The 23,617-nt window shown below is 38.8% G+C and overlaps 1 protein-coding gene across 5 annotated transcripts in view; it reads left to right on the top strand.

The window, feature by feature from the left end:
* RNASEH2B (ribonuclease H2 subunit B) overlaps positions 1–23,617 on the top strand; it is an 84,422-nt gene that overhangs the window by 29,883 nt on the left and 30,922 nt on the right. For all 5 annotated transcript variants that reach the window (XM_081215160.1, XM_081215161.1, XM_081215157.1 and 2 more), the window contains 6 exons: positions 984–1,060; positions 4,793–4,907; positions 15,220–15,284; positions 16,898–17,003; positions 19,618–19,699; positions 21,066–21,108. In XM_081215160.1, the coding sequence (XP_081071286.1) occupies positions 984–1,060; positions 4,793–4,907; positions 15,220–15,284; positions 16,898–17,003; positions 19,618–19,699; positions 21,066–21,108 (488 nt within the window). The remainder of the gene's footprint in view (positions 1–983; positions 1,061–4,792; positions 4,908–15,219; positions 15,285–16,897; positions 17,004–19,617; positions 19,700–21,065; positions 21,109–23,617) is intronic.

Raw genomic sequence — 23,617 nt, 5'->3', positions numbered from 1 at the left:
AAAAATAATTAATGTCATCATGTAAAATTACATCCTTAATTTTTTTCAACATACTATGAAATGGATTCACGTATATAATTTACGGTTAGAATTTCTTGGCTGTATAGGTAGGTTGCTCTGTTAGAGAATAAAAGTCAGTACATGTTTCCTGAAACCAAATTAATAAGTGTGGAGATAAATGAATTGTTTATTGTTCTTTTTGATGAAATACCTCTTCCGGTTCACTTCCATGGAAGAAGGACTCTGGGATGCTTGGAGGGGAATGCGGTAGAGAAAAGTGGGGCGCAGGCAGCCTAGTTGGTTTGACTTGCCTTTTTTCCTTTCAGCCTGGAGAGCACCACTCATCTTACTGCAGAGATTCCAGTTTCTTATGCTCAGTCTTGTTAGACTCCTGCCCTCTTGCACTTTTCTTTGGGAGGAGGGATGGGGTAGGTTCTGGAGTGGGTAACGACCTCTGAGCTTTGAGTCATTGACAGGTCAGAGCTGTGAGGTCAGAGCCCATAGGAGAAGCCACATACAGAGGGAATAATATTGCTTTTCCCATGGCTTCGTCCTCAAAAGCACAGGAAATTATATTTTACTGCAGCTTTGTAGATAGACTTATACAGGTTTCCTAATGTTTGCCTGATTCACATTCTGTCTGTATTCCCCCGAACCCTGCTATTTTTTTTGGCAGGGAGTGGGAGGTGGGGAGAGGAGGGCTTCTATTAAAAATGATTTCTAAAGAAGAAATGGAAAGTTAAAGATCAAGTTCAGTGTCTTGGCTGTCCTCTCCACACCAGGGATTTGAAGCTGTTTGGAGTGAAATCTCGTGGACCATGTTCTGCCTTTTGAGAGAATCACATATTCTTGGGCCTGTGTAGGAGGAGCTTCTGAACTTGGAATTTCACATATATTTTTCAATGAATGGTTCCCACATTGGGATTAAGGTGAAATAACTAAGTTGTCTTTCCATGTTGTTGAATTCTCTTTTTAATCTGTAGGAGGTCTTCTTCACTTTGCCACACCCATGGACCCTCTGTTTCTGCTTCTCCACTACCTTATAAAGGCTGATAGAGAGGTGAGTTTCCCACTTTGGGATATTAACAGTGGGGAAACAGAATAGATTGTTTTTTTAACATGATCTCTCTCTCCTTATAATGGTCCAAATGTAGACTCCCCACAGTTCAGATTTAACTTGGTTGGTATAGAACACCTTTATCATGTGTGCTGGTACAGATCAGAGCACTGATCGGCAGACCTGAGATCCAGCATCGTGATCTTGGACTAGCTCACCAATGAGTCCTGAGAACTGCCTAACCCTTTGTGTTATCTGCCTTACTTGTTTGACAAAGCCTAACAATGAAATTCTCATTACATACTCATTAGTTTTGAAATATAGTACAAATGTTAAGACCTTAGGCTTAAGAGAATAAAGAAGATTTATCATCTTTCATTTTCTTCTTTGTGAGACACTGTGAAATAGGTACTCTGGGGGTGTGCCCAGCAAAAGCTCCTTAATGGGGAAGCTGTAGTTGAGGAATCCCAGATGGAGTAAAATTTACCTTTGTGATATAAAGACAGAGTTTATTAATAGTAATAGTTCCAGCCAGAGGTCCCAGGATACCTTTACAGTTGACAATTATTAAGGATCTCAAAGAACTTTTTGTTCCTGTGTGTTTTATCTATCAATATTGACTACATTAGAAATTAAAACTGAGAAATTTAAAAATAATTTTATTAATTTATTTTTAAAATAAAAATAATAAGCCCATTATATATTAACATGACATGTTTCTAATGAAACAAACAGTAAAAGTCAGTGAGGAGTATGGTACCGTTTTACATTTTTGCAAATCTCTTTGATGTCTGGCTTGAGAGAAGACAACTGGATTTTCACATCTTGTTCTGCATTCAGTCTGTTTCCATACACTGTTTGAGTGGAAGTGTGTAAAGAATATGCAGCCTTTCACATATGAGGTCAGAAAAGGAAGGAATTGTATATTAGCCTTTTAGATAGTTGTGGATACTCTGCTTTGATACTACTCCAAAAACCAACAAGTGGTGGTTTCTTAAAAGCTAGTTGCAATGTGGAATCTGAAACCCTGTCAATGAACTTTCCATGTTCTTGTTAAAAAACAAAATTCAAATGAGTAAATTTTAAAGATCTTATTGGCTTTCTTGAATGATTCACGAATTGGGCAGCATCTATTCTAGCAGACAGAAAGAAGCTCCAAGGAACTGTACAAAATGAAAAACTTTTACAGCCAGGAGGGAATAAGAGCAAGAAAGTTCAACTAGACTAAAGGGGGATTGGCTATGGCAAGGTCACGTTTCTTTAGGGCATGCCTGGCGTCTATCAGGCAAATGACCTAGCTAGTGCTGATTAGCAGATTACTGATTGACTGGTTTAAGATTCCACTTCTGGGTGAGCTGAAACTAATTAAGTCTCTGTTTGGGCTTAGCACAAACGACTCCATTTTGGGCCTGCTGTCTGGTTTTTAACACTCTCTTACATTAAAATCTATTGGATCTTTCATGCATATTACTTTGCAATATCATGCATTGGTCATTTGGAAAATATTGTCTCACTGAATTATGCAGGTCTTCCAAATGTCAACACAACTCATTACACACACACACACACACACACACCTTTGTTAATTTAATATTACCAGTGATCTCTTTAGAAAATTCTGAGTGTTGGGAAGCTTGTCATAGTGGCAGACAAATTCTCTACAATTCTAATTTTTGCTTTAAAGTTCAAATTTTATCGTTGGCTACAAGTCCTGTCAATCTTTCCCTTGAAGTGACAGGTTCACTTCATTTATGTTCTGTCAGTACTTAAGTCTGAATAGCCATAGTTCATAGTGGTTCTTTCAGGTAAAAAATTGAGAAAAAGGCAGCTAGTCCTGCTCGCAACTCAGACAGTCACACAGTGCTTTTCCTTGAGATGATCCCTGAGCCTCGGCGGTAGCTGAAGTACTTCAGCCACACTTGACTCTCATCACACAGAGCATTTAACCTACTTGCACTCGAAGGTCAAGATTTAAATAAAAGAAATTGCATTCGCTCCTTGCTCAAGGAAATCCTTAAGTGCAGCTGGGCTTTTTTTTACCTGCTTGTCCATGGCAGTGAAGAATGCAGCGGCTGCTGGACGGTTTGCTGGCACCACCCTGACTGGTGCTGAGGAGCCAGGGCTTTTACCCACCTTTGCATTGAAATCATCAGTGCAAATGTTGACGCAGTGAAAATGCAAATAGCATCGTAGCCTTAGCTTGAAAATAGTTTGGAGCTTGTGGACCCCCTGCAGGGGTACTGTATCTCCCAGGGATCCACACCAACCACAGCTTGAAAACCTTCGAAATGACAACTTTAAGGACGGGTGTTATTTAAACACTTAGAGGAATCTTATTTTTGCACTCTTATGTCTGCAAATAGTTTAAGTGCTTATGGGTTCTCACTGAGTACTTAGATCCATTTTCCAAAACTCGTATTTTGTATTTATATTGATTTAATTTGTGATAAATACTGAGAGTAATAAAACGGACTTAAGACTTTCAGTTGTGCTTTCTCCTGATGCACCTTGTCGTCTCTTATTCTCCTCCTTTCCTACATTCTGTGTTCTTTATTGTGGATTAGTGAAATTTTATTCCTTAGTTTAATCATGTTTCCCCTTATCTGGAAGCTACTGTGGTAGCCGCTATAATTAGGGCACGGCGAGCAGTGAGGCTGGTGAGCCGTGTATCTCTAAGGAGCAGAAATGGTTCTAGTCCCTACCAGGAAGGCCCTAGAAGTATTCAGGGAAGAAGATGGAAACTTCAGGTGGCTCCCATTCCTGGTGTTTCTAGGATACATTAGCGGGAGGAAGCCACCAACCAGCCTTAGTATCAATACCTGTATTGATGCACCTTTAAAGGCCCTCCCCCCATTTGGGGGAACTGTTTGCCTATTTCCCATTAAGACCCTGACTCTGGTGAATTAATCCTCACCCTGGCCCTGTGGGAGGCTCTGGGGGTGCTGTGGCTGGTTCAGGGAGGCAGATGCAGAATGAAGCTCATGGTGGTAGTTGGCTTTCACTGTAAACCATCTTGCTCTCTCTTCTCAAATACTTAAAGTGCCCCTTAAAATAGCCCGTGAGGCATTCAGATATTTCCTCCCCTACATTTTAGATGTGATCTTTTCCTATTTAATTAAAAAAATATTAGTATGTACTTTCGAAATGTTGACCCATTCTTTGTTAAACATGATTTATTTTAACGTCAGTAAAAATAATTCTTCTGTCTAGCTTTCCCAACTGTTATTAACTTTATATTCAAACAAATTTCTTATTGCAAAACCTTTTTATGTACATATGGTAAAGAAAACAGAATGAAACATTCGTGTATTATGAAATGATTATGTCAAGACTGTGTGGTAGTCCATTACATATTAGTAAAATATTGTTTTAAAGTAGTTAAATATTTAACACATTGGGTGATCATGGAAGAATATAGATTAAGGTAGGAATCTAAAGACACTAACTTGGGAAACCTGTGAATTATTCTTACTATCTGAAGAAAAAAGAGAACATTTAAATTAAAACATTTCTTGCCACTTGATGGAACCCAGGTGCTTTCAAGAGCTTCCTAAAGGGAGCTGAGAGTCAGTTCTGGAGCCTGTCCCGTTAAGGGAATCCTTAGGTGGAACAAGTGACTTTGAATTTAGTTTAGAGATCCAGCTATGAGGTTATATATCTTTCTCTCTTTTTTTTAATGTATGAGTTTGTTGACTGGAGTACTTGCATCCTGACTGACTAAAGTCTTTTTTTCAGGGAAAGTTTCAGCCCCTGGATCAAGTTGTGATGGATGACATGTTTCCGAATTGCATCTTGTTGCTGAAACTTCCTGAACTTGAGAAGTTACTTCGACATGTGACAGAGGAGAAAGGTATGGCATGCGGCCTTTGAAATCAGGCTTATGGCTGCCAGAAAAGCTGGGCATCTGTCTGAGGATGCAGTAGCTTGAAGGCCTATGGAATGTGATGCTTATTCTGTGTGGGTCATAGGGGAAGCTGTCGTTCAGATTCGCTTCCACTTGTCAATATTCATCCTCTGTTGCACTGGCTTGTTCAGTCTGCGAAATTTGGACCAGTGAAATATGGTGGCCTGTCTCCTGCAGGGCCAGGATTCACGAGGCTCAGGCTTTAGTCTCAGCTCTTCTTTCAACTAGGCTGTGACTTTAGGCAAGTGCCTCAACTGCTTTCTGCCTCGGGTTTCTCATTTGTAAAATTGAATAAAATCTATGCCTTTATTGATTCAAGAAACATTTATTGAGCACCTACTAAGATGCATATGTTGAGCACTAGAGCCTCTAAGTGGAGGCTAAGTCAGAGTAGCAGCATGGATGTATGGAAAAGTTTGTCATGCTTAGCAAGATCCAAGAAGTTCAGTGATGTGTTTAGGTTAGTAAGGAAAGAACAGGGGAGAGTGCTGGGCAAGGGTTCAGGTGGTGAAGGGCCTTATATGTGTCTGGACTTGACCTAATGGTAGTGGAGTGTCAGCAGAGTTTTAAGTAGGGCAGTGCTATTGTGTGGAGAAGCTAAGGTCTGGTCCCCAGAGGCTGCTGCTGTGGTCCAGGTGGGAGGTGATAGTCACCTGAGCTTAGGAGGTGGAACCAGAAGGAAGTAGCAGCTTCGTGTGTTGACTGGATGATGGTCAAGAGAAGGAGGAATCAAGGATGGCTTCTGGGTTTGTGCCTTGGCCCACGGGATGGGTAGAGATGGCCCCCTGGAGACAGGAGACATGGGTGGGAGGAGCAGGCTGGGGGTGACAGAGAGATGAGTTGTAGGCATTCATTTGAATTTTGAGAGGAGGAAGTGAGGCAGTGTGTGAATGTGTTTTGACAGGTTTGTAATAGCATTCAGACTTAGCATCAGTGTCTCCAAAAATCATCCAAGTAGTTTTAGAGTTAATACGGAAACACAGTGTGAGAACCAAAACAGCAGGCTGATAAGTTATGGTTATTTGGGGTTCTAGATGGTTTGACCAGCTATGGTAGTTCTTCTAGGACCAAGAAAGTGGTGACTCCAAGAAGTGTAAGCTTACAGTGGATAAAGGGAAAACCTCATTCATTGCATTTCACATTCGAAGGGTCTACTAAATTCACACTTGGCCAGACACAGAGCTCTGTTTTGAGCCTGAGGGGTATGTGGTGCCTAGGTTTTTATCAAAGCAGCGCTATTAATGACACTCCCTGGTGCTGATCTTGGCAGGAGACAGTAATCTTTTTGTGGGTGACAAATGAAGTAGCTCATAGCCACTTCTGAAAGCTAAAGCAGTGAGGAATAATTACAAGTCATTTTCATTTTGCCAAGTTAATGGAAGCTGACAACACGATTAACTCATTATCCAAAAATCTTCCAACAGCTGTATAAGAACAGTTACCTGAAACCAAAACCCAGCAGCCCAAATTCAGAAATAGTATTAAAGCATTGTCATTTGTTAGTGTACAGCCTGTGTTCCAAAGCAGGAGCTTCCCTCACTTCCATTCCTTCCTCCTTGCTCACTGACCCCCTGACCGTCTGTTGAATCGTTATCTGAACTCCTGTCCTAATCTCTTTCACTTCTCAACATCGCCTAACTTTTGGAAGTTCTGCTGTAATAGAAAGTGAATGCCCTGTACTTGTCTTGTTTGACCAGCTCTAAATAACCACTTGTAAACTTCAAGCTACTGTGTGTTTCTCTTTGGATCTTTGTGGAAAATGATGTCTGTCTTAGTATGCTGTCCTTGTATACAGAAATGACATGAAGAAAAATATTTCACATATTTGTGTTCTGCATCAAGGGGTGAAGCAAGCGATGTGGAATTGCTTCTGTTTTGATGAAGAGGCCTTTTTGAAGGTTGAGGCATTAGAGATCTTATTATTTCTTGTTTTTAAAAAATTTGGGGGGAATTCCCTGCTGGTCCAGTGGTTAGGATTCCGTGCTTTCACTGCCGAGGGTGCAGGTTCAATCCCTGGTTGGGGAACTAAGATCCCAGAAGCTGCGCGGCACGGCCAGAAAAAAATTTTTTTTGTTTTGTTTTGTTTTTGAACCTTCCATTATTTTAAGATTTACAGAATGTAGTTCATTAGGGGAAGAATTAAATTATGAAGGAACTGCCAAGACCTCTAGAGAATTGCATATGTCTTTTACCTGTGAAATTTAACCTAAATTACTTTGTTTTGCCTTACTGTCATTGAAAAAGAAAGAAAAAAAATTTTGAGGCCTAGGGTTTTTAGAAACCTGGCATGTATAAAGATTGATGATATAACTGCTTTGAAAATGAAACTACATGGGCAAGGGAGGCAGTTTTTTTAATCAAAACATTTAAAGGTACAGAAAAACTCAGGAAAAAGCTACAAATATTTGTCTCCAACCGCAATAATCAACCAGTGTTAATGTTTTGTTATTTTTGCTTCATATGTCTTTCAGGGAAAGAATTTCTTTAGGAACAATCTGGTAATCTGATCACAGGATTTGATAGCCTACAAGAAAAATTAAGAATGTATTTGCTACATAGTTTTGAGCAAATCATTCAAACTTTTCAGCATCCTTGATCTGTAAGATGAAGAGTTTGAAGGGTTAAGAGTATCCCTCACATTCTGCCATATGTTATAATTAGTACTCTGCAAAGTTGTTCTAAATCATAAAGTAAAGCTTTCCTTCTCTTACCTTTAGAGTGTTGAGATCTCTAAATTACAGCATATGAACATTATTTAAGAATTGCAGTTAATAGTATCTACTATCTACCACAAAGAGATGCTTCAGGAATTAAATGAAATAATACAAGTAAATCAGTGCCCAGAGAGTGCTGGGTGTAGAGTAAGTTCTCAATAAATGTTTGTACCATTAAGGCTTGTGAACTAGAAATTTTAAATTCTTTGCTGATGTTTAAGTACTAGGTATACAGTAAGTGACCAGTGCACATTTGTTTGATGGTCCATTGATTAATACAGAGTCAAGTTGTTTAAGTAGGAGAATGGGGATAATCAGATAATAATAAAAATGTCTACCATATATTAACAAATTATTATATATCATCTCTATGCTTGTTGTTTTACGTTTGTTATTGAATTCTTGCAGTAATTCCCTTTCATTGTTAGTAGAACCTGAATTGTTACAAATGAGGAAATTGAAGCTCAAAGAGTTTAAGCACATTGACTAACATCATAGAACGTGAAGTGGTAAAATCAAGATTTGAACCCATGTCTGTCTGACGGCAACTCTTTCTCTTCCTTCTTACAACTGTGTAACACTTCCAGGAGACTCTGTTAGAGTTTTTAGGTGTTGTCTCATATAAAAATAGAAACTTAATTTTTTGTTAGTCTTGTATATCCCATTAATAATTTCTCTTTGTGAGACAAAGAGAGAGACAGGAAAGGAGACAGTGGGAACTTCTACAGCTTAAGGAAAAGACAATTCTCATCCTGGCAGTGAACGTTCTGTTTTCCAGACAACCTCTTTTAGTGATTGCCTTGGGTCCTGGCTGCTTGTTTGAATTTAGAGTTTTGTCTATTTTTAAGTTAGTATTTGGTTCCATTCTCTGTACTTTATTGCTAGGGTTTTTAAATAAGAAACAAAGAAGACTGCTAAAGAGTGGTCAGGTACTACCCGTGACAGGGAGCAGAGATAAAGAGGAAAGTTGATGTTTTCTCAATTCCATCCTCCCCACAGGCACTGTGCAGAGAGAGTAAAAATCTGAAATGCTCAAATTCCCCAGCCAGCTATTTTGATATTGGACTCCAGATGCTGTCTCAAAAGTCTGTGGCATTAAAGATCTCGTTAGGCCTGCTAGGTTTATGAGAACCTTTCCTTCTCCCTGCCGAATAAACCCAGCCACAGTTGTTTGCGTCCTGAATGATGATGGCGGTGACCCTAGTTAGTTAGCACTGCCTGCTTTATTAGTGAAGGAAACGATGTGTCTCAGTTTGCTAGCTCTGGGGCTCAGCATGCTTCTTGCCAAAAAAGCTCCCATTCAGTGGAGAGATGACAGGGGAAAGGACTAATAAAGGGTTATGAACTTCATCTTGAGTATGACACTCTGTTTCATATTGCAAGCAAAAGCTATGCTGCGCTGTCCATTGTGATTAACAGGAAGAGCCAGGAAAACTTACCTGATTAAAATACCCCAAGCAGAGTTGCCAAGTTTCTATCCCCAGGAGGCAGGAAAAAAAAAAAGAGACCATATGAGTTTCTCAGTTATGGAAAAAATTCAGAAAGTAGATGTGAAAATCTGCTCCAGGCAGTTTGTTCAGCAATACATCAGGGAAATTCAAGTTTGTGAACTGATTACCTAGTTGCTGAACATGTTATTTAATTGTGGACTCCTTTTTATTCCATCTTTATTTTGTAAACCCAATCTTTCCAGATGTTTGAGACCAGTTTTATAGGCACCAGACACATTAGGGAAAGAAACCTTTCCAGCATGTGCACATGTCATCTAACTCACAAACTCGCAAATATTAAATTTAGGACACAATAGAACACTTTATGGTATTTTTCATAATCGTGGGTAATCTGTGGCCTTCGTGAATATTTTAAACCACTTGCTTATCAAAATGTGTAAATTTAAAAATTAAACAGTAGTTTATGCACTTCATCCTTATATAGTATTTGGGGATATTCAAGCTTGATACTTCTTAGTGATCATCTTGTCCAGGGGAATGTTTAGTTAGAAATAAATTTGTAATTTAAAAACTTCCTAGGAAAAAAACTCCAGGCCCAGCTGACTTCACTGGTGAATTCTACCATACTTTAAGAAAAAAATAATACTCAAAGAAATAATGATACTTAATCAAATTCTTTTAGAAATTAAATGAAGAAGGCATATTTCCCAACTAATTTTATGAAATTGGAATGGCCCCAATACCAAAATCAAAGTTATTACAAAAAGAAAACTAATCTAGTATCCCTTATGATCATAGATGGAAAAATCCTTTAAAAATATTTGCAAATTAACTATGTAAAAAGATAGTACATTATAACCAAGTGAGGTTTATCATAAGAATGCAGAGTTGGTTGAACATTAGAAAATCAATCAGTATGATTCACCATATTTATACATTACAAAAGAAAAACTATGGTCATCTCAATAGATGCAGAAAAAAACATTTGACAAAATTCAGTCATAATATAAATTCTCAGCAAATTAGAGATAGGAAGGAGCTTCCTCCTTCTGGTAAAGGACATCCATGACAAACGTAAGCTAATATCATACTTCATTGTAAAAGACTGAACACACTTTTCCCCTAAGATTGGTACAAGATAAGGATGTCAACTCCTTATCCTGCTAGCGGAAATCCTAGCAGTTGCAATAAGATAAGAAAAAAATTGGGACTTCCTGGCAGTCCAGTGGTTAAGACTCCATGCTTCCGCTGCAGGGGCATGGGTTCAATCCCTAGTCAGGGAACTAAGATCCCACATGCCAATAAATAAATAAATAAAGGCTATGCAGATTAGAAAGTAAATAGTGAAACTATCTTTTTTTCATAAACAGTATGGTCATGTATGTAAAAAGCTCAAAAGAATTTACAAAAAAAAATCACTAGAACTAATAAGTTCTCAGGATATAAGGTCAATATATAAAAATTAATTCTATTTCTGTATATTAGCAGTGAACAATTGGACAGTGTAATAAAAGCATACCATTTATAATATAAAAAATCATGAAGTTGTAAGGATAAATGAAACTTAAAATATACAAGACCAGTACACTGAACATTACAAAACATTGCAGAGAAATTAAAGAATTAAATAACTAGAGAGATATACCATGTTCATGAATTAGAAGACTTAATATTGTTAAGATGTCCATTCTCTCCAAAGTAATCTATAGAGTTAATGGAATATCTATCAGGCTTTTTTTTTTTGATAGAAATTGAGAAGGTGATTCTAGAATTTATATGACTATGGAAAGGATCTACAGTAGCCAAAACAATTTTGAAAAAGAAGAGCAAAGTTGGAGAACTTACACAACCTGATTTCAAGACTTACTGTAAAGCTACAGTGATAAAGAAATTATGGCATTGGTATAAGGTTAAATAGATAGATAAATGGAACCAAATAGAACAGAAGTGGACCCACATTTATGTAGCCAATTGTTTTTTTTTTCCAACAGTGTCAAGATAATTTAATGGGAGAAAGGATAATCTTTTCAACAAATAACCTGGAAAAATTGGATATCCATATGAAAAACAATTAACATTAACTCTCACCTCAGAGTCATACAGAAAAATTAACTTGAAATGGATCAATAATTTAAATGCAAACATGAAAACTATTGAATTTCTGGAAGAAGCCATAGAAGAAAACCTTTGTGACCTTGAGGATTGGCAAAGATTTCATAGGACACAAAAACTACTAACCATACAAAAAAATTATAAATTACATATCATTAAAATTAATATCGTCTGGTCTTTGAAAGATACCATTAAGAAAAAAAAGACAAGCCACAGTTGGAAGAAAATATTTATATGACATATATCTGATAAAAGCTATATATAAATGTATAAAGAACTCTTTTAACACAATAATAAGATGATATCCGGCCCTGTAGAAAAATCAGCAAAAGGTTTGAACAGACTTCACAAAAGAAAATCTATGAATAAGGCACATGAGAAGATGTTCAATATCATTAGTCACCAGAAAAATGTAAATTAAAACCACAGGGAAATATCACTGATATCCACCAGAGTTGCTAAAATAAAACAGATACTACCAGTAAGTTATGGAACAATGGGAACTCACCTGCCTGGCTAGTGGAAGCATAAAATGGTCAAACCACTTGACAATTTCTTACGACTCAGTAATTCTACTCCTAGGTATTTGCCCAAGACTTATGAAGACATATGTCCATACAAAGATTTGTGCAAGAATGTTCAGAGCAACTTTTTCAAAATAGCCCCAAACTGGAAACAACCTAAATGCCCTTCAGTAGGTGAGTGGGTATACAAAACATGGGATATCCATACACAGGATACCTACTCCATAATACAAAGGAAAGAGCTATTGCTAGCTGCAGCAAAATGGAAGAATCTCACAGAAATTATGTTGAGCAAAAGAAGCGGGTCACAAAAAAGTACTTACTGTATGATTCCATTCCTATGATGTTCTAGAATAAAGCAAAAACAATTCTGTAATCATAGCAGATCATTGGTTACCTGAGGTCTGGATAGGGATGAGAGAATTGACTGTAAGCTCAGGGGAACTTCTTGGGCTGGTGGTTACATGACTGTATGTAGACATTTGGTCATACTCCTCAAATTGTACACCAAAAATGGGTGTGTTAATCATACGAACATTATTCCTAAATACAGTTGCTTTTTTAAAAAAATGAAGTAGAACTGATCCAGCACAAGTAGCTAAGCCTTCTGATTTCAGACACAGTTTGTTTTGGGGTTTTTTTGTTTGTTTGTTTTGATTTTTCCTCCCTCGTTGTTCTCTACAAGATAATGTTGGCTCCTTCCTGTCTCCCACGGAATCCAGTGGGAAGCAAGGCAGGAGTGACTCAAGCCTGGGTGACCAGGAAGGTGGTTTGGGAGGAAGATGATACACAGAGCCTCAGCTCGGGGCTCTGGGCTTCCTGGATGGGTTTAGTCTTGCTAAGACAGGATGAAGTCACGCCCAGAGAGAGATACAAGTTGGCGTCCAAGGAGGAGGCAGTGGAGCCAGAAAAGAGTCCGAGGAAAAGCCATTAGAGCTGCAGAACGACCAAGAGAAAGGCTGTATAGGACCATGGTGGAGAGTCTTTTCCCAAAAGGAATAGGGTCGGAAGTACTGAGGGGGGTGAGGACTAATTGATCTCAGTAAAATGAACACCAGATGCACAGCTTTGAAGTCAGGTTGGGAAGGAATCCAGTGCTCCTGTTTACCAGCTCAGTGACTTTGGACAATTTATTTAACTTCACTCAACCCTAATTTTTTAAGACGGGGACAAATAGTAGTTTTTACCTGAGATTCATTCTGAGCATTCAGTGAGAAACTGTGTATGAAGAACTTAGCACAGGCCTGACTATACATTAGATTCTGGTGTTATTATCATTCACAAGTTATAATTTCATTTTTTCATAACTAATACTAAGTATTTGCTGTGTGCCAGATGTTGTGCCATCACCTCATTCGATAGGTGACTTCCTGAGGTGACATCGTGCGCTGGGGGTGTAGGAGCCCCAGCAGTACGGCTCAGAGCCTGGTCTCCACTCCTCCTGAACCAGCATTTCCAGAGGGAAAGAAGGAGCCTGCAAGGGGCTCAGAGAGTGAACGAGAGGGAGGAACGCTATGGCAGATTGTAGAATGTCCTTTCAGGAAATTTGGAGGTAGAGGCAAGAGACAAGTGAGTGGCAGAGTCAAGGTGGGATTCCTGGGAGAGACCTGACCACTGAGCCTCCGTCGAGATTGTCTCAGGCAGTGATCAGAACGTCTGAGACTCATTCAGCAGCGCGCATGTACTAAGTGATTGCTGTATGCTCTTAGAATTCTCCCTATTTTTGTACAAAGAAATATTATATCACCTCCAGGGAGGCTGAGTCTAGCCTCATCTGCCTTGGTTCCCCAGCACGCTGTTTGCCAAGCATTCCTGGCTCCAGGAGAGCAGGCATTGCACCTTGGAATTCTCAAACTTCTGGCAATGCCGTTTGTAATGGTCCCTCCTTTTCATTATTCCAGTGACGTGTCCTGAGGAGATGGGTGCAAAGGTCCAGCACCCACTCCATCCACCTCCTGTTGCCCACAGTGTTGACGACCACAGGCTGAAATGGGGAGGAAATGTGCAAGAGCTCAGGCCAGCCCTTCCCCATACCAACCATTCAGTGAAACTTCAAGCAGTTTAGCAGATTGCTGAAAACCACCCCAGAACAAGCAGTTTCCGTTTCCCACCCACCATGATCATGAGGAAAGAGAAAGCGTCATTCTATGTAATTCTAGCAGAGTCACATGTGGCGAGTTTGCATCTGGCTGTGGGAATTCCAGTGGTCACCAAAGTAACTCCTGCATGGAGGCTGGAGGCCAGAGTGGAAGAGCTGCGTCTGCTGACTGCACAGAAAGCAAGAAACCCTGTGAATGGAGTGTTACCAAGGAAATAACAGCTTAATGTCATATACCATGTGTGACATTAAGCCGTTAGATTACATAAAGCTAGCTGGATTGTGAGGGGAGGAAGTATAATTTATATGAGATGAAACTTTTATCCCCATAAAGGGCCAGATTGAGCCTATCATAAATCTAAATTCCCCTGAAATAGCTATGGCTCTATTGGTAATACATTAAAAGATAGATATATCTTTTCTTCTTTCTCCACTAATCACACCAGAACAGCACTAAATAGTTAACAAGATTCTTTTCCTGAATGTATGCAATGAACTTCATAGGCACCTGCATTTAGCTTCAATTTTCTTCCTTGGGATTTCCATTTTTATTTTAGAAAAGGAGTCTTTCATTGAAAACATTGAGGTGAGCTTAAAATTATTCAGAAAAATTAAGATTGCTCGGTATGTTAATTTGCTGAGTTTTAAAAATTGCCTTTTGAGACGATGACTAGATTTATTGTGGTGAGCATTTCAGAATGTGTATAAATATCAAATCACTACACCTGAAACTTAATATGACATTGTATGTCAGTTATACTTCAGTTAAAAAATTACCTTTCCTCCAGATTTATCTGTAGAATTGTTTTCAGTTTTATTGAGAAATAATTGACATATATCACTGTGTAGGTTTAAGTTGTACAAAATAATGGTTTGACTTACATATATTTTGAAATGACTATCAGTAGATTTAGTTAACATCCACCATCTTGTATAGATACAGTAAAGAGAAAAAAATTTCTCCTTGTGATAAGAACAGTTTGTATAATTTGATAATTTTCTTAAATTCCCACTCATTTAATAGTTGGTTGAGATCTGAGGTATCCCAGTTCTGTTTAGGGATTTTTTTTAATGTCTCAAGTATGCTCCCAGGGTTATAAATTGAGTTTTTCAAAAGTGTAAAATATTAGGAAAAAAAATTTTTTTTTTTGACCACCTCTCACGGCTTATGGGACCTTAGTTCACCAACTAGAGGTTGAACCCAGGGCCTTGCAGTAAAAGCAGAGTCCTAACCACTGGACTGACAGGGAATTCCCTGAAATATTTTAAAACTGTTACCTTGTATATGATATCAACTTACGAGTTTATTTTTTGTTTAATCCACTGCACTGTCTTTTTTTTTCTTTTAATTTAATCCAGAAATAGACAAGAAGAAATATTACAAGTACAGCAAAGAGAAGACATTAAAATGGCTGGAAAAAAAGGTACAGTACCTACCTCTCCAATGCCTTGTGGCAGGAAGAGTTTAATGCTCCTTTTTAAACATATTTAGAGAAGGTAGTAAGCCTGACCCCAAAGACCATCTTGAACATCCAACTACAAGAGAGAAGCTGTACAAAGACCTCCAAGTGGGAGAAGAATCTTTGGCTTTTCAATCTCCCTAATTCATGTATTTTTTTTAGCTTGATGTGTTCCTTTGACCTGCATCCCCATTTCCCTGTGGTCCTCACCAGCGAATGAAGAAGTTCTTGCTATTTGTTGGTGTAGACTTGAGTCTTTCAAGCCAGGTAATGCCAGGGCTACGTGCACTTGATGCTGTCAGTCCTATAGGCGTCTCAGAGGTCGACATTGCTCACACGTGACCCACAGGGGACCAGGCAGATGGGATTCAGGCTTAGTGTCTGGATGCTGAAGAGGGGTCATCTTCCAGGCAAACCCTGTAACTTAGTGATCCTAAGAATTAGACCTAATATAAGGTCTTGGGCAGTGTTTTTCAAATCGATTTAGTGGATCACAATCAGTATTTCTCTTGGAATGGAATGGAATAGAATAGGATAGGATGTATTAAAAGATAGCACAGAGTATGGGCAAGTATTAAGTATGACTGTATGGAACGTACTTATATATGTTTTGGGGTATTGGGTTGCTGTGTATTTCTTACTATGGGTATAGTAAAGGAAAAAACAAAAAAACTACTGGTCTAAGGATATTGCATACTTTCACCACGATAAAGAATCTCGCCAGACCAGATCTATGGATGAAAAAGTTTTTGTAAGTTCAGTGGATACCAGTTCTAGTACTGATTCCTAAGATTCTCTTCTATCTTGTATGTGAAAAACATGTTTGTAATATCATGTTACTGAGCACATTGGGAACTTGGGAACATAGAAATGAACCTTGCCGAATTAATCAGGTTCTCATGTACAGAGTGGTGAAAAGATTTGAAAAGTACCCATGTTTCACTTTTCATTTGCTTTAATGGTAAGTAGTATTTGCGTTAGTAGAATTCTGTGTAGGTGAAGACTGATAAGTACTGAGCAGAAGCTTGGCATTTTGTTTTTGCTCTTAGCAAATGATAATGACACGAAATAGCAAAGTGAGGTTTATGTTTATTGATTGTGTTTCCTTTCTTAAATTCCTAGGAAGTGAGAAATGTATATTATTTATTCTATTTAGAAAATCATTACATATAAGCTTTGTGCCATGTTCTGTACTAAGAGCTTAACATACATTAACTCATTTAATCCTCACAACAGTACTATGAGATAGGTACTATCTTTATCCCCCTCTCATAGATAGAGGCACAGAGAGGTTAAGTAACTAGCCCATGGTCACAGAGCAAACCCAAGCAGCCTCCCTCCAGAGTCAGTGCTCTCATATTGTGTAGGCCTTAGGAAGTCCACGTACTGAGCTCATCCCGTAGTGATGTCACTACCCTTCACCTTTCTTCTCATCTTGTGATATCTGGTGAAGGTATTTCTAGGTCCTCAGCTACTTCTTCCTGGATCTTAACTGGATTGAGGACTGTCTGGAAAGTCATGGTGTTTCTAAAGTTAGTTGAAAATACCCTGATATTCCCCTTTTGGTTATTTCATAGGTTAATCAGACTATGGCAGCGTTAAAAACCAATAATGTAAATGTCGGTGCCCGGGTACAGTCTACTGCATTTTTCTCTGGTGACCCGGTTTCCAGTGACAAGGAAGGTAAGTAAATCATTTCATCAGAAATTATTTTTGTCTGGAGTAAGTTGCTGACCAGAGTAAATGCCAGTCTTATAATTTTAAAATCTTAATGTCTCAGAAGCTTCACATTCTTGCCGATGTGTTCTCATAGACCTTGTGGCAGGTGTGCATTTTATTTCAGAACCAAGTAGTATTTCTGCTGTAGTTCACTTTTTTCACTAATTGATACTTAAATCATTCATTCAAGAAATATATATTTTGCGCTAACAGTAATAACAGCCCTAACAACCCTGGCTATCATTTACTGAGGGTGTGTTGTGTGCCAAGCCTTTTACTCAGCTGCCAGTGTGCACACATTAGCCCATCTGACACTCCATCTAAGTCTCATTTTACAGTGAGAGTCCTGAGGCTGTGTCCAAAGTCACACAGCTAGTAAATGGGTAGAGCTGAGCTACTAATGGAGCTTGCCTGACTCTTAAGCCCACACTCATAACCTTTTTGTTGTACTGTTCGTGTGGCACAAGGATTTCCAATGAGTTGTATCTGTTTGCATCTTACTCAAGAAGCATAGGTCCTACTGTAGGTCTCAATATTTTGATTTTAGATGAAACTTTATTCAATTGGCAATTTTTTCTTTTAGGTTATTAAGGTAAATTTTTTGCTTTTTTACAGTGTAGTATCCTCTTATTTTTATATGTGTAGTTGAATAAAAACAACTATCTAATACAATTAACTTTCTGAAATGGTAAAACAGACATTATTCTGACTTTAAGCTCCAATTCAGTGTTCCCCGTTCTAGTATACAACTCCAAAACATCAGAGTTTCATCATTAAAAAAAAAAAAAAAAGAACTAGGAACGGTGGCCTGTTGGTAATTCAGGGAATCTTTGACTCGCAGAAATCCACCTTACAGTACGTTGTACATATGGATAATAGCTGGCTCCTGCCATTCTGGGAGTGGTAGACTTGCCCTTGACATCTGAGTTTACCAGCTATCAGTGTCTTTGATTGGCTTTAACAAAAGAAGAGAAGGGACTGAGTCAAGTGGCTGGACAGATAGACAGATGCATGGATTGATGGATGGATGGATGGATCGATAAAACCATAGATTTTTGTTAAAGTAGGAGAAGGGGTGTTAGAGGTTATTTAGACAGATCTTCTCATTTTAAAAACGAAAAACTGTGGTCTTAGAGAAGCAGATGACTTACTCAAGGTTACCCATCCTAGCTAGCAAGCCAGGTCTTGTGCTCTGAGGCCAGTGTTTGTACCAATCTCTAAATACGAGTCTGGGCTTGGCTATATGACCGTTTAGTTCCCCAGCCATAAAGTAAGCTTTATACTCTACATTCTTTCCTTTTTTAGATCTTTAGCTTGATATGCTACCAGAAGAAGCAAACAGATGATATATTGGCTTTCTTAAAATAACTTTCTTTGTCTATTCATGACTCATTAGATAATTACTAACTCAGAACCATGAGTATATTTTAAGAAGGGTCCAGTGACAACTTTCAGTTCTGTGCTGGCAGTGAAAATGTCTTACTGAAGACTTTTTGAGATGAGGTGGACCAGGCAGCAGTCATTTTCTAATACTGAAGCAAATTGTTATCCTAACATTGAAGGTAGAAGAGAAAGGAAGAAAAGAAGAAAATGAATATCCCAGCAACAAACCTGGGATATTGCTTTTGGTAGTTTATATCCCCTTGTGATTATCCCATCTATTAAGTTTGATTATCCCCTAGTATTCTACAAAAAATACTGAATTAAGGAACAGAGCTTTAAAACAGATTTTCTCTTATGTTCTGTATTTAATTGATACCAGAGTTTCATTTTAGTACTCAGAATCCAAATGCTTTAGAAGTAATGATTATACTCTCTGCTGAGTTTTGTTTTTTCTATTTTTTAAGGCATTTTATTAGTTTGGGAGTATATATAACATTCAGGACTCTTATAAAGCAAGTACTTAATAGAGACATATCATGTATTATTTCTCTTAAATGAGCATACTCATTTACTGTTCAATAATTAGATTTATTTCATATTGAAACAGACCTAGAAAAGATTAGTCTTTTAAAAAGACATGAATATTTCATATTGTTACATCTGGTTTTTGGGGGGTTTTTTTTGCGGTACGCGGGCCTCTCACTGTTGTGGCCTCTCCCATTGCGGAGCACAGGCTCCGGACGCGCAGGCTCAGCGGCCATGGCTCACGGGCCCAGCCACTCTGCGGCATGTGGGATCTTCCCGGACCGGGGCACGAACCCGTGTCCCCTGCATCAGCAGGTGGACTCTCAACCACTGTGCCACCAGGGAAGCCCACATCTGATTTTTGAACTTTATTTGTATTCAAGGGCCTCAGCTAAGAAAAGAACCCTGAGTTTTTACCTGTTATTTAGTGGGCATCTACTGTATTGTGCTTGATTATCTCATCATATCTTTGATATCATCCTACATATCCATCCATCAGATTACCCCACTACTGTGATAGATAGATATGAGCATCCCCGTTTCACAAAAAAAGCTTACGTGACTCTCTAAGTCCAGACAGTGACAGAATTTGAACTCTGGTCAATTTGACTGTGAAACTGCCATAATTATTACTAATTTTTTTTTTCGTTCTCCATTCTATTTCTTTCAGAGGATTATATTCGTTATGCCCATGGTCTGATATCTGATTACATCCCTAAAGAATTAAGTGATGACTTATCTAAATATTTAAAGTAAGTATGGTTCAGCTTTAGTCATAATTAAGCATAATTGTGCTTCTTGGTTTCCAAGAAATAGGGTTTCTTTGTGGCTTATATCACTTTTTCTGATAAGAGATTATTCTTGAGTTATGTCATAGACTGTATGATTTGGAGGTGATTTTTAATGGATAGTTTTTTGATTGGAACAAACTGATTTAATGGTTTGTAGGAACCATTTGTAGTTGTAGGAACCCCTGAGTGTTAGGATTGGCGTTATCAGTTGTTTTGATATTAGAGGGTGAACTGTGTTAAAATTTTATCCCCAGCCAGACTTAACTAATTTGGTTTGTGGGAAGGAAAGAGCAGATGGCAGAATATAATATTTTTGAAAGTTATATTTAAAGGTTTTGTACCATTTTTATTATCATTAGATGTTCACTGAGTATTTTTATTATGCGTAACACTTGGAACTCAATGAAGAATGAAACACAATCTGTGCCTTTCAGGGGGAAGAAGGGTTTGAGAATGACTTGCTTTGTGTTCCTTCCTTCATAATGGTCTTTAATAAAATAGAAAGACTTTATCTTAGGCTGACAAAAATGTTTATTTTCTGTATTTTAGCAACTGTTGTTCAGATTTCATGTGTGTGATGATTTAATAGCCTTTCTTAATTCTTATAATAGTTTTTTCCTCTGATACATGAATATAAGATGACTTTTTAATAGATACAGTTGCTGTTTTTAGCAAATTGCATTTTAGGTCCTACTTTAAAAAAACATTTAGTAGATACTGGTTTCTGTAGTATAGTAGTATAGTATGTTGAAAGCCTGCTTTGAATTGATAAACATATCCTTCTGTTTAATATTTTCCTGGATTTCTTTGTACCTGCTTATCTTGTTAGAGACCTTATGTCTTTGTATTCCATTACTTTTTTATATTCTTTACTGCTGAAATTTTTAAGTTTTGGTTAAAGACTTGAGGAGAAAGATATGTCAATTAAACTTTAATAGAAGAAAAGTAAAGTTTGTATGACTTTTTGTCAACAGTTAAAATAATTTTCACTTTTATATATATTCTAGATTCATCATTTATGATGAAAAAATACAGTACCAAAATGCAGATTTTTAGAGGCTAAAGAAAAGCAAGTCCATTTCAGCAAATGACTTCTCATTTTGTTTTTTAGCTCAGACAATTCCAATACTTAGAATTAAGGAGGCAAATGAACATTTATTCACTTAGAGAAAGTTCAGTCTTTCCACTGAGGTGGTTGAGCATTAAGATATATGGAGGTGAAACTACTAGATGAAAGTAGGACTTACTAAGTCTGAAGTTGGCCCAGGTTTTCTGTTTGCTTGTCTATGGAAAACCATGACTGTGATTTTTATTTTTTACTCCTCAGGCTTCCAGAACCTCCAGCTTCAGTGCCAGACCCTCCATCAAAGGTAAGAAGCTGTGACTAAGCTATCTTTGGAGGACTTAGAAAAATATTATACTTTTGCCACATAAATTTCGTTTAGTATATTTTAAAACATACTTCATTCACCTTATGCGGAATAAAGATTATACTGGGCTCTCCATCAGTATTTCTATTTCTGTGGCTTTTACGTGAATGATAAATAAAGTGCTGTGAAAATCAAAGAGTTGATTTTAGCTGGATACCTATGTCAAAATATTAAAGAAGTATAATTAAAATGAAGTCTTCTTGAGTGAGCTAGATCCTGTAATTAACTTTATTAATCACCAGGAATACTCCATAGCTAAAACTCATTTTGCCCAATATAATTGTCATGGGCACAAAGGCACATAGAGCATGATTTTTGCAACACAGAGAAGCTATCAGTGGAAAACCTTTCCCCTTCCAGATGTTCTCAAACTGCCACCCACAGCTCCTCTGCACTGTGGGCTGTGGCCTAGGTTTGTCTCCCAGATACAGGGAGTAGAGAAGCCAGCTGTAAACCACACCTGAGAGCAAAGAGTAGCATCCCGACGTCCAGGCGTGATCGCACACACCAGTGAGCGCTGCTCAGACACAGGGAAGTAAACACATGCAACAGCTTGTCCGTGAGGTCATTCTCCTGCCAGAAGAGTAATGAGTGCCTTGCAAATGAATGTAAAGTGGGTGTTAAACAACTTTCCCTTTTCCCTGCCTTCGAGGTGACCAACATGCTCAGGATATTTTTTTTTAATCATTCCTGTTTGAAGGTGGTCATGGCTCTAAAAACACTCATTACTTTGACTTTTAGAAAAGGACGTAAAATTTAAACTGCATCAGTGTTAGTTGTGGGCCTTTTTCAGCAAATTGCCCAAGGAGGTTCATCTTTTCCTCTCTGGAAGAATAGTACTGGAGGAAGTCAGTTGGTGTAAGATGTACAGTTATTCTAGGTCACACCCACATTTCTTCCAGTCCAGTAGTGAACCTCTGACAACAGCACCAGGGGATATAGATATGGTTGTTTTGTTCTAACTAAGAGGACAGGTGTATTTTTTTTTTCTTATTTCTCTCCCTCCACAAGTGAAGCATATTTCTTTCTCCCTAATATCTGTCTTCCTTAGTAACATAGAGATCATTCATGAATGGATGAAAACCTATACTTGAAGGTTTTAGCCTTTGATACTGTTGCTGGAGGTTAGGTTCTTATTTTTTTGTAGAAAGAATTCAGAGCTGAGACTGAGAGGCCAAGTAAGCAAAGGATTTATTGAGTGACAGTACAAACTCAGGAGGGAGCGCAGGCAGGCTCAGGTGAGCAGCAGTGAGTTCCTTTCGGCAAGCTGGTTATACAGGGTGTGAAAGTGATTGGGCAGAATATTCATCAAGGAGGGAGGGGTTTGGGGGGTAATTTCCTGGTTTTCATCCCAGGTCCACCTTCCCGAGAGGAGGGGGAGTTTCTGTCCTTATTTGGCTTTGCTCGGATCTGTCATGGTGCCGGTGCATGATGGGTACTGCTCTGGTTGCAATGCTAATTCTACTGTAATGAGGGCATAATGAGCAAAAGGTTACATTCCGACCAGGAGGTTCCTGCCTTTCTTTGTTTGCCTCTAGGACCCTTGTCTTCACAAGATATATGGTCTCCTGTCAGCCCGGAGGTTCCCGCTTTTCTGTGTTTGCCCCTAGAACCCCTGTCATTGCAAGATGTATTCTGGTCTCCTGTCACATGACCTGTGCCTCCCTCCTCTGCTCATGTCTGTCTAGCTGCCTGCTCTAACGTCTCCCCCCTCGAGGAGTCTGGACCCTTAAAATCTTTTAAGGGTCAAAGGGTCGATGGTCTGTCTTCTGTAGCTGCTTCAAGCTGAGCAGGGGCATTGTCCCTACCAGTGGGGTCCAGATCACCTTGCTCCCTGTCGGAGATAGGAGGTCTCAGGGTCATGTACAGTGGCAGAGATGGAGAGTGGGGAGTAGAAGGAGGCTGCAGCCCTGTCCAGGGGATGTTGATGGCCCCCATGTTCATGCAGGATGGGTTGAAATCCCTGGCATACCATCATCTGTAGGTGACACTGTTGTGACCTGAAGAAACAGACTTAACAAACAGGAGATTAAAAAGGCAGGGTCCCCAAATCAGCAAAAATATTATTGCAGTCAGAGGTCCAATCAGGGGTAGGAACCAGGTCATGTTTGGTGATACCCCTCTGATTGCAGTCCATGTGGAGCTGGCACTGGGGTTACCCTTTCCACAAGTGTGTAGCCATTGGGCCTGTTCATGTCTCTTTTGGATATCTTCTTCCACCTGGTCAGTGGTGTTGATGTAGGTGCAGCACATTTTTTTGATTACTGCACATACCCCTCCCCGTTCAGCTAGCAGAGAGTCCAGGGCCAGTCTATTATCCATCACCACACTTGCTAGGAAATAAAGGGGGGATTCCCCCATGGTCCTGGCCAGAGTAGACAGAATATCTGGCAGGTTACAAAGCATTGCCTCAAGGTAGGCAAAGCCGCCCATGGGGCCACCAAACAAC

This window comes from Mesoplodon bidens, assembly GCF_964165515.1.
Source record: "Mesoplodon bidens genome assembly, chromosome: 17".
NCBI lineage: Eukaryota > Metazoa > Chordata > Mammalia > Artiodactyla > Ziphiidae > Mesoplodon > Mesoplodon bidens.
The sequence above is the reverse complement of the archived record's forward strand: the minus strand, read 5'-3'. Positions and strand labels throughout refer to the sequence as shown.